Below are 12,148 nucleotides of genomic sequence, written 5' to 3' on the forward strand. Positions count from 1 at the left end.
AGGCTCTAGATGCTTGCTTCAAACCATACAATGTTTTCTTCAACTTACACACATAATATGGAAACTCTGGATGTTGATAACCCTCTGGCTATATCATATAAACTTCTTCTTCCAAGTCACCATTCAAGAATGCATTATCGACATCCATTTGCCGTAACTTCCAACCGAACATACTTGCCATTGCTATCACCAATCTGACTGTTGTCATCTTTGCAACTGGACTAAATGTCTCATCATAATTAAGACCTTTTGTTTGTGCATAACCTTTAGCAACAAGCCTCGCTTTGTATCTTTCCACACTACCATCTGACTTGCACTTGACTTTGAATACCCATTTTGAACCAATTACTTTCTTTCCAATTGGCAAACAAACCAAATCCCAAGTGTCATTCTTCACAAGAGCATCCATCTCATCATCCATAGCTGACTCCCATTCTGATTTTCCAATTGCCTCTTGAAAACATGTAGGCTCTTTATGTTGCACACATGAAACCATGTATGCATAGTGTGTACACATGTAACCGTTGTATGTCAATCTATCAACTAGATAATGCACCCTCTCTGATCTTCTCAAATGTGGTGCACTCTTCTCTTCAACTCTTGCATATGGGGGTACATATTTCTCAGTATGCTTACTGCCAGGTGTCCTCAAATGTAGTAAACCATGCTCTTCATCGACGCTTTCATCTCCAGAACTCTCCTCAACCACTTTCTTCTTGCCCTTCTCGTCTTGCTTCTTATCTCGCAAACGACCGCTCCATGGGTTGACACTTCTTGTACTCTCCTCTGCCATATGTGGTCCTGAAATAGTTCTTGTTGATGGTCTTGTCTTATCAACAACATGACGTACATTCTCTTGCTCTTTATACTCATCTTCTATCATCACTGGCTTTGGTTTATACCATGGTTCATGCTCACAAAATCTGACATCTCTACTGACATAAACTTGTCTTGTCATAGGATCATAGCACTTGTAACCTTTCTTTTCAACTGGATAGCCCAAGAATATACACTTCACTGTCTTTGGCTCCATCTTCTTTCTTGCTTCATTTGGCACATGAACATAGCAAAACATCCAAAAACTTTCATGTAGGAAACTGTTGGTTTGATCCCATAAAGTCTCTCATAAGGTGAAATTTCATGAATGGCAGCTGTTGGTGTTCGATACTTAATGTATACTACTGTATGAACTGCTTCAGCCCAATATGTTAATGGAATATTCATCTCATTCATCATGGCTCTTGCAATCTCTGCTATGACTCTATTCTTTCTCTCAGCAACTCCATTTTGTTGTGGTGTGTATCTGCAGTAATCTGTCTTCTTATGACTTGTTCACGTAAGTAATCATCAAAACTATGTGACATGTACTCTCCCCCTCCATCTGTACGTAGGCATTTAATTTGACAACCATTCTCTTTCTCAACCATAACTTTGAACTCCAAGAATACCTCAAATGCCTCTGACTTTGCCTTTAGAAAGTAAACCCATGTCATTCTGCTGTAATCATCTGTGAATGTGATAAAATATCGACAACCATTCGGCGTAGCATGATCACAAGGTCCCCAAATATCTGAATGGACAATTTCCAAAGGACTTTGGCTAATTCTCCCCCTCTTTGGAAATGGTAAACGAGATCGCCTTCCAAATTGACAAGCTTCACAAACATGATCAAAATTCAATCTGTCAAACTTTGGTAATCCACGTACAATTTGATTTGATTGCATATGCTTTAGTCTTCTAAAATTGACATGACCAATCCTCTTATGCCATAGCTCTGCCCAATCATCTTGAGTGGTTGATTTGTTTGCATACATACCACTCTGTGAACATGGATCTCCAGCTTCCAATGAGAACATGCGACCTCTCTTTCTTCCACGTGCCAATATCTTGCCTGGTTTGCCTTTGTGAAACTCCTCTATGAAACAACCATAACAATTAAAACGGACTTGCAATCCTTGATCTGTCATTTGTCCGACTGATGCTAAATTCTTTGTGATTGAAGGCACATATAGAACATCTCCCAATGTGTTGTATGTCCCGTCTTTTTCTAGCAATGGAACTGAACCAACATGCGTAATCCGATGCATAGTATCATCACCTGTAGCGACAAACTCATCCTCTTCTAACTTCTCTTTTCTGTCAAACCATTCACCATGATATGTCATATGATTTGTGGCACCACTATTTAAATACCAATCATCTATATGATGTGGCTCCACCATGCTTCCAACAACATGCTCCATAGGAAATAAATGTCCACTTGATCTATTGTCATATATATTTTGATCATGAGGGTTGTATCCAGCAAAGTTTCCTCCATGTTAGCCATAACCTCGGCCTCTTCCACCACGATCATGATTTTGATTTATCCTTGTGTAACATTCTCTTTCAAAGTGACCATAAATGCCACATCTGTTACAATATCCATCTCTTTGAGGATGTACAAATCGTCCACCTCCACGTCCACGAGGTCCGGCTCTCCCCTTGCCTCTTTGGCTGTAATCATTGTAACTTTGACTTTGTTGGTTTTGCCATTGACCTCTTCCAACATTGTTTCCATGACCATAGTTTCCTCTTCCACCTCTATTGTTTCCACGACCTCTAGAGTAAAAAACCCGATCTCTGGAATTGTTATTTGATGTAAAAGAACGTGACTTGCCTAACTTCACCTCTTCTTGCAAACAAAGGTTTACTAACTCTTCAAAATCAGGCATGTGTCCTCGAACAGATATAGATGCATCCAATGACTTGTATTCCGGTCCCAAACCATTCAATGTCACTGAAACTAAGTCATCATCTAGAACTTCAACATTAATGCTCGCAAGATCTTCCTGTATTTGTTTTATCTCTGTCACATAATCTGATATGGATCTATTTCCTCGCCATACACAATGTAACCTTTGCTTTAAGTGAACTTTTCATGGTTCTATATTGGAGCTGTTCATCCTTGCTAGTATCTCCCATGCTTCCTTTGGAGATTGAGCCTTCTTCACATGTGGTATAAAGAAGTCACTAATGCATAGTGAAATCCAATGCATCACTTTCCTTGAATTCTCGATCCACTTCTTGTAAGCTCCTACTCCTGCTTGCCATGTTTTATGTGCTTCAACATTCTCTCTGTTTGGTTCCAAACCAACCTCGAGACACTCTTGCTCACCTGTAATGTAGTCCCATAAACCTTTGCCCATGATAAAGTTCTCCATCCTGTAAGACCATATGCTGTAGTTCTCTCTGGTCAGCTTCTCTCCAACAATCTGTGTGACTTGAGTTGAACTTTCTGCCATCTTTACTCTCTCAATTTCTTCCAAAGGATTTTGAAAAATATCGACAGAGTTCCGTTTGTATTTGGACAATATCTCAAGTGACAATCTCAACCAAAGTGCTCATAAACACTGACAGAAAATCTCTCACTGCCAAGGGAAAATCCACTGACTCACTTTGCCACAGACTGACTCAATACTATGCATAAATACTCTAAAACAATGTCCACATGGACCTGTATGCAAATGCAATCCATACGTTGTCCTGTACCACATATCCATACATCCACCTTCATCCCATAGTCGTAAACGACATATGAGGTCTTTAGCGGGGCCAGTCGGGGGTTCGCTCCAGTACCTAATCCACCTTGCCAAGGTACCAAAGCTCCCAAGGCAAGGCTTCAAAAACCTCACTCGACCCTCACAAAGGCTGCAGTGGCTGTGGGTTGCAGACGCTCGCAAGAGACGAACCAATGCAGCTTTTCTTTTTAAATTAATGGGTTGCAGTGTGGAGGGCAGCTGATGACGGTTGCTCGGGCGGTTAGATGAGGCCATCAAAAGTCAATGTTACTCCCTTGGTGTGAGATCAAATTCTCTCCACTTCCTTTTATGAGATAAGGGTAATATTGAAATCCCTATGACTCCCTTGAGATGTAAGGAAGGGAATCAGAAGGAATCTGAGAGATAAATTGATTATAAATAAGTAGGACCTCCACGCTCAGCAAGAGATACATACCCAAGACAAATCACAACACACCCCCACAAACCATAGCAGTATGATCAACCTTACCAACATATCATCTAAAGGGCAGGATCCATAGTCCCCCTCATCATCTTAGATCCCCGTCAGACAAGGGCGGACGAAACTCCTCCAGTCTGACGTGGCTCAATCAACGATGCTGCCTTTGGTGATGGCTGTCACACAGGGCGGATGGACTCCATGGCTTCAGTTGACCTGGCAGCCAACTCATGTCCAAGCTTTGCTGGTTTTCGGGCGACCACCCCAAGCTGCCCTGCACACGCCCAAGATCCTTCCCTAAGCGTTGATTGGTTGCACAACCTACAGTAGCCTATTTTTCCGTAGTTGTCCTCCGCTTAGTGTGACAGCATGGTCGGCAATCCTTTGTGCACAGGAAAAAGGTGAAACGCCCAATCTTTGACAGGTCACACATGGCCACCATCCATGTGTGACAAAGGCCTTATTTAGAGTTTAAGAGGGGGGCGTAGTCTTGAGGCCAGATACTCTTCCATGTACATTACACATTCATGTCTTCATAAAGTGCATCATGTTTTTTTTGGCTTGTTTTAAAGGTAAAGCATGGAAGGTCGTTCATCCACGGGACTATTTGACACCACCTTGTCAGGTGGGATCGGCGGTTCAAGATCTCTGGAAGATGTGGACGGTCTGCCCCCACGATTTGAACCCACCACCTCCCACACTAGAGACGTCGGCTCTCCTGTTAAGCTATCGCTTGCAATTTGAAATGAGGGTGAGAACATAGTATGATATGGCAAAAGTGACGGGGTGCGGATCATACGGTGTTCACTTGGAGATCACTTTGGAATGGCTGGGGTCACACGGTGATCACTTTAGAATGGTTGGGGTCATATGGTGATCACTTTGGAATATGTAGGTTCACATTGTGATCACGTCTCAATTGGAAATCACACGGGGATCACTTGGCGATCACGTGATGTTCACATTGACTTTTCTTGGGGTTCACTTCAGTTGTGATCGCATGACGATCACTTGGGGATTAATTCGCCATCAGACAGCGCAAAACCAATCCTGCCACCTTCAATTAATAGCGACCATCGATCCCACTTGACACAAGTGGTGTCAAATAATCTTGAGGGTCGTTCATCTCTTGCTCTTGCACATGTGTCTCTCAGGTGGGGTTCAAATAATAGAGATATAAAAGAAACCATATTATATTTGAGAGTGTGGGCTCTTCTCTCTCTTTAAAAGCTACCTTCCAAATTTCAAAGTTCCATTTGGCCTTTTTTGAAAAGGCCTTAAAGAACGAGGGATTGGTGAGTGCAATCATAGGAGTTTGATCCGATGATGTGAAGTATTGACTGGATGTCAATACTTTATTACAAGGAAAGTTTTGGTTTGTCATTGTGGGTCCTTTATTACAAGGAAAGGCTAACACTCTTCACGATACAACAAAACTTGGGCACATAAGACGTACTTCTTTCTCCACCCTCAGGGTGAGAACGCTTCAAGGATAATTTATTGTCAACTTGTGCTTCCATTGTGGTGGCCCAATTGCTGCTAGCAGCACGGGCTCGAGAGTCCTTTGCATTGATAGGACTATTGTCGAACAAGTTTTGTGGAACTTTTCGTTGGTAGCAAATAGCATCATCCAAAGTGACCAATGCAAATGACAACGACACGGGGAAAAACCAAAACAAACCTCGACTTTGTGAGAGGAGGAATTAAAATGATTGTAATTGAATCCATCAATTGTTCAAAGGCACCAAAAACGTTAAAGACTCCATATTGGTCCTCCGGAGCGGCCACTAGGAAATATGTAAGATAACAGGCATAGACAGCACGCACGAACGAACAAAATAATTAGTTGCATTTACAAAAAAAAAGTACTTACATAAAGAGTTTTTTAATTGTGAAAGTGAAAATTTTCATACATAAAGGTTAGTTTTTTCACAAAAATGCATGCATAAGGAGTACATATAATACTTTTAAATATACAGATAAAAGATTATTTAAATACCTCTTGTTTGTCGTGGTGTATGCAATTTTTACATCGTGGACTCTCCGCGATTGATCCGCATTTCTAATGAAAATGAGAACAATATATGAAAAGCTCTAATTAATTTTAATAAATATATTTATGGAGCTAGTGACTCATTTATTCTTGAGCTTCTAAATTGCTTTTTTTATATCTATTTTCAAATTAGGTATCTACAAATAACATAAAAACAAATTCTACTATAATCTTTATTTTTTATTTCCTTCTCTGAATCAATGCTCTCTCTAGAATATATGTGAGATAAACCTTGAAATCAAGTAGTTTGGACATGGATAGCCGAGGATGGAATCCAGGGCTAGAAAAATACATTTCCCCTAATCGGTCAAAATAAAGGGAAACTTGAAATTCTCTCGGTTTTTAGGTTAAATTATAAGCTTTTGCCGGTAATTACACTAAAACTTGTGTAAATTTGCCGGTTTTCTTAAAAGCAAACTCAAAATCTGATCGCGATTTTACAATTTCAGGCAGATAAAATACAATAGACCACGATTTTTTTCTAACACTGATTGAATCAACACACCTGTTAAACTCTCTCACATACAAGCTAGAGTATCACTCCTTGGTTCAAACAAGGACTTCCCATTGTGAAAATGTGCTTTGTGTGCATTAGTTATAGTTTTACGCCCTTTGCAATAAAAAATAACTAACCAAATAACATATATTTTTTTTTTGCAAAACTCACAATTGTGAGTGGATAGTATTAAGAACATCAAAAATATACACCAACCTCAAGCTCAGACCGAGCCTTGAGGGTCAAATAACCTCGAGCTCAGACAGAGCCTTGAGGTTCAATCCCTACCTATATAGCTCTGATGTGCTTTAACAAGGCTAGAAGAAATTTTTCTTTTTTTCATGTTTAAACTTCACAAGCATGATGAGCTTGCAATGGGAATTTATAACATGGAGACAATGTCGAGTTTGATTGTCAATTCACGGCATGCTTATCGCCTTGTAAAAAGGCAAATCCATTACATGGCCGCAATGATAATGATTTTAGGCTTGCCATGTTCTGGGATGCCTCTGGAAGGCAAGTCACTTCTCTCTTTTGCCCTTTTTCCGAAAAAATCTCTCTCTCTCTCTCTCTCTCTCTCTCTCTCTCTCTCTCTCTCTAGTGTGTGTGTGTATGTGCACGTGCGCGCGCGCACACACACACACACGTGCATGATGGCCCTTGGGATGCCTCTCGAAGGCAAGTCACTTCTCTCTTTTTCCTTTTTCCCAAAATCTCTGTGTGTGCTCGCGTGCGCGTGCTGACACATACACACGTGCATGATCACAGACACACACACACACACACACACACACACACACACACACACACACACACACACACACACACACACACACACACACACACACACACATGTGCATGATGGTCCTTGTGTGTTTCTCACAAGCTCTTGACCTTGTTTTAAGTGCCATGGGGTATGAGGGGAGGTTGGAACTCGATACCTAGAGCTCACATGCAAGGATACTAACTTCGTAGCATCAAAGATCTAGAGCAGTACAAATGTTTTAACAGGGGACCCTTGCCTTTCAAATTTCCAAGATTTTATGATTTTTTCTTGGCATTTTAGTGTAATTTTGAGAGGTAGCTAAAATTTCCACCTATAGAGAACGATTTGAAAACAGGTAAATATGCTTGGCCTTGATGTGGAGTGTGTTGCCCACTGTCGTTTCGCAATAGAGACAATAGGTAGGTGGTCGCTATAGTGAAACAAGTTCTGATGGAACTTTTTGCCTACAGGATGTAGCAAAGAGATTCATCCAAACTTCAAAGTGACCAATGCAAAGGAAAAATGAAATGAGAGAAACCAAAAACAAACCTAGACCATGTCAACATAGATAACTGACCTGCGACTTGTTGCTGGTGATGGCAACCACATAGCAATCTGTGAGAGGAAAAAAAAAATCTCCCTCTCTGCGCATTGTCCCACACACCTCTCCCTTTTTCCCTCACCCTGTTCCCTTCGACACTTGTGCATATATTGTACTCCTCCTTAGCTACCTTTCCCTCCGTAGGTCATAATCATGCCCTGACTATTGGCTCTGCTCAATCGCCTCCATGCATGCTCTCTCTAATAGACGTACCAGCCTTCTGTGTCACATGCGCGCACACACACGCACACAGGTGTGTGAAAGAAATGCACAAAAAATCTCTCATCCATAATGACGCACGTCATTTTCATCTCTCGCTCTCTCTCTCTCTCTTTCTCTCTCCTCCTTGACTTGCCATGTCTGCACCTCCTTTTTTTCTTTTGCTTTCTTGGTAGAATCTTGGTTGATTCCCCTCAACGAGACTGCGTACAGACCTACTCATGAGCACAAGAAGATTTAGAAATTTTCTCATGTAGGAAAACTAAATCTTTTGCAGTGTTTTTCATACAATGCACAACATCATGAGCTTCTGCAAGGGAGGCATCACATACCTAGCTAGGTATGGGGTGCCTCCCTCGCAAAAGCTCATGATGTTGAGGTAAGTCACAGTGTGGGAATTATTGTGAGCCGCCCGGCGGTCCCCTGCCCCCAATCGTACCTAGCTAGGTATGCGGTGCCTCCCTCGCAAAAGCTCATGATGTTGAGGTAAGTCACAGTGTGGGAATTATTGTGAGATTTGTCCAAAACTTCTTGTGGAAAAAGTTCAGAACGATTCAATTCAAATTTCAAAGATCCATCATGCGTGTTGACGTCCATTTCTTTGAAAAGAAGAATCGTATATAAGGAGTTCTACAACAACAATTTTACTAATCTCTCTCTCTCTCTCTCTCTCTCTCTCTCAAACAAATCGTGGTGTCGACTTCCCCACACTTTAGGGCTTCTCGCTGCTTCCATCCGCAGGAAACCTGCTCACCATGGGCGCCATTAAAGGCATCTTGAAGGTCAGGGTGGTTCAAGGCACAGATTTGGCTGTTCGCGATGTCTACTCCAGCGATCCTTATGTAAAACTACGCGTTGGAGACCATGTAAGTCCATGAACACAGACGCGATAAGTCTGTGTGTGTGTGAGAGAGAGAGAGAGAGAGAGAGAGAGAGAGAGAGAGAGAGAGAGAGAGAGAGAGAGAGAGAGAGAGAGAGCTGCATCTATGATGTCTGACTGAATGGTCATCCAATGGTTTAGCTTGTCGAGCTACTATGTACGATTCCCGCCAAATTTTGTTCTGGTTTTGGCCGGATATGGCACAAGGGAATTCTTGGCATTCTCTTCTTCGTCGAAATTTTGTGAATCACACTGAGTGTTTACCTAATTGCTCAGATGGGAAATCTAGTAATTTTCGTGTTCAATATGAAGATAGGGCATGGCTTTTCGGTTGGTATAGGAGTTAAAAGCTCTGTTATCAACAATTTACTTAGTCCATTTGGGCTTTCAATCTTTCATCGGATTGTGCATTTTGTTTCGGTCATTCCATTTTTCTCAATTTTATTGCATTTTCATCATGCCTTACTTTCCAATTGTTTCTAAAGAGTAATTTCTGAGTTGTAATGTCTGCAGCAAGTTAAGACACGGGTTATACCCCACAATCTGAATCCAAGATGGAACGAGGAGCTTACACTTGCCACCGCCGATCCTCCGCAGCCATTAAAGCTGGTAAGTATTAGTGTTTGGTGCAATATAGAAGTTTCTTCTTCCACACTCACACACACACTCACACTCACACCCACAGTGTTCTCGTATTTAGAGAGAGAGAGAGAGAGAGAGAGAGAGAGAGAGAGAGAGAGAGAGAGAGAGAGAGAGAGAGAGAGAGAGAGAGTCTTGTTATGCAGTTTGTCTATGATAAAGACATGTTTACGGCTGATGACAAAATGGGGGAGGCTCAAATAGATCTAAATCCGCTCATAAGCACAGTGAAGCTCAAGGAGTCGCACGACTGTCAAGAAGGTGTGACCATTTCCCACGTCGCTGCAACGCGGGAAAATGGATTTACAAAAGATAGTGTTATCAAAATAAGAAACGGTCAGATTGTGCAAAAGATTTGCATCAGGCTTAAGAATGTCGAAAGCGGTGAAATCAAGCTGGAGTTGACGTGGCAACCATATTCTCAGTAGTGCTGTTGTGCTGTATGAAGGTGGCTTCGCCATGTATAGGTATAGCTTATTCAAGTTATTGTCACCTAGCTTCAAGCTCTGTCTATTGTAATTGGTGTGTCTGTACTATGCCTTATCAACTAGGCTCTAGCTTGAAATGGTTTTTATATTTTCTGTTTAATGCTTCTTATAGCGCGTGGTATCATTGTGACTGAGTCTGCCTTACATCTCTAGATTTATGACAAAAGACTCAGTATGCAGATCTTTGTAGAGAGAGAGAGAGAGAGAGAGAGAGAGAGAGAGAGAGAGAGAGAGAGAGAGAGAGAACCTAGTTCTAGACTCACACTTGGGCACTTAATGGCGTTAGTGGCAATGTCGTATAGCTGATGGTTATATTGTCTTATGGCCATTCCCTGTAACTATGATATATTTATTGGCAAACTTTTTTGCTTCATTAGAAGAATGGCTGTTGGTGGATAATCATCGTGAGGGTTCATGTATGGTTGAGCTTGAATGTAGTAAAGTAGGCCGCTCAACCCCTAACCTAGTCTATGAAGTCATAATTGAGGAGTTATGTTGCCTTTTTTTTTCAGATGAGGGGACTGCCGGATACTGTGATGCCGAAGGTATATGTTAAATGGGGCAGAAGATCAGATCATGTTAAACCTTGCTGGGAGCCCAATTGACTAACAAACTAGTCAGTTTGCAATTTGCGAAGATACAGCCCGGACTTGCGATGCAAATATGCAGCATGGATTCTTCCTTGTACATTTTACGTGTACAAAACAAAAGTACTTAAACTGCATTCTTACACAAATCATTTGGTGGTTACTTGCTGGGCTACCTGGTCTTTTTTGTGTAAAAATGAGCACCCACCCAAGCAGCCTCCCTCAGTATACATATTGTCTGTTGGTGGTGATGTCTGTTTCATTTGTGTATAAGGCTTGCTGGTTACTAAATAAAACTGGTCGTGGTGTGAAACAGACCGAACAGGTTGTACAGTAAAATATGGTATAGTTTCATACAGAAAAATAGAGTGTACCACAATTTATATCGTATGGTTTAGATTAGATTGGTGTCCTTTTAAAACATTAAGAATTATTTAATATTGTGTGGTGTGTTGTATGGTATGGCAATATGTACGGTTGTGGCGTACGGTGTATTTGTACGATGTGGCATTCGTACACCATACAGCCACGACCAAGTTGTCATTCGAAGAAGGTTATTTGCCCCAACGTGCAGAGAAAATAGGTGCAAATGAAGACCAATTAAGAGCCCTTGAGCTTACCTGATTCCTTAGTAATCCTAGAGCAAATTACTCAGAAAAGCGCCAAAAAAACATGTTTTTTTTGTCCTTATTATTCTTCCCTTTCTAGGTTTTTATAGGCAAGAGCGACATGGAAATTTTCACACCAAAACCTAAAACTCCAACAAAGGTCTCAAAAACGATTCATCTATAGTGGCTTTAAGGGAAACATAAGAAACTAACCTAGGTACTTGGTAAAATTATGTGTAGCTAAAATAATGTTCTTAATCACATAAAAAGTTTGAATTTTTATTGCACATAATTAATCTTTGTATAGTAGCATGGTAAGTGAGATGCCTATAAATTTGTGTCAATACTTCAGTGTATAGTAACAATCCAATTTTTGAACTAGTATTGCTAGTGTATGACAATCAAATTTAGTGCTCGAAACAGCCTCGGTTTAGTGTAATCCGGTGACAAATTTTAAGATTAATCCAAATGTGAAGGTGAGTTTCCAAGTTTTTGTGGGAAAGTCTTTTCGATCTCAGCAACGAATATCTTGGCTCTTGCAACGATGCACTACAATCAATCTTCCTTATGTCTCCTTACACTATTAGAGGCAAGACTTGGAAGCTATCTATAACAATTGATGTTCTAAATTTGGTGCTATGTTTGGTTGCTATTTGGAGAGTCAAATTTAATGTTCTCACGACAAGAAAAGGTTGATTGCTTGGGACCATTTATTTTTTCTTGGGCCCTCATTATTGACCTTAGGGAGTTTTAGACATTGACTTATGTTTTTCACACTACAACATGGATTAAATGGTTAATTCACTTTAACA

General features: G+C 40.9%; 1 protein-coding gene across 1 annotated transcript; it reads left to right on the forward strand.

Moving 5' to 3' along the window:
* The first annotated feature begins 8,768 nt into the window (after positions 1-8,768).
* LOC147435493 (protein C2-DOMAIN ABA-RELATED 3-like) lies at positions 8,769-11,048 on the forward strand. The gene is made up of 4 exons (XM_086488557.1): positions 8,769-9,000; positions 9,528-9,623; positions 9,800-10,120; positions 10,654-11,048. Exons 1-3 carry the CDS (start codon positions 8,890-8,892, stop codon positions 10,079-10,081), a joined length of 489 nt encoding a protein of 162 aa, XP_086344683.1. The 5' UTR covers positions 8,769-8,889; the 3' UTR covers positions 10,082-10,120; positions 10,654-11,048.
* The last annotated feature ends 1,100 nt before the right edge of the window (positions 11,049-12,148 follow it).

This window comes from Adiantum capillus-veneris, chromosome 18 (assembly GCF_014529385.1).
Source record: "Adiantum capillus-veneris isolate H3 chromosome 18, ASM1452938v2, whole genome shotgun sequence".
Taxonomy (NCBI): domain Eukaryota; kingdom Viridiplantae; phylum Streptophyta; class Polypodiopsida; order Polypodiales; family Pteridaceae; genus Adiantum; species Adiantum capillus-veneris.

Bases quoted from the DNA above. Each gene is read 5' to 3' on its own strand.
- LOC147435493 (XM_086488557.1), top strand. From the start codon at position 8,890: ATGGGCGCCATTAAAGGCATCTTGAAGGTCAGGGTGGTTCAAGGCACA. The intron at 9,001-9,527 runs GTAAGTCCATGA...TAATGTCTGCAG, and splicing joins AACTACGCGTTGGAGACCAT to CAAGTTAAGACACGGGTTAT. The intron at 9,624-9,799 runs GTAAGTATTAGT...CTTGTTATGCAG, and splicing joins CTCCGCAGCCATTAAAGCTG to TTTGTCTATGATAAAGACAT.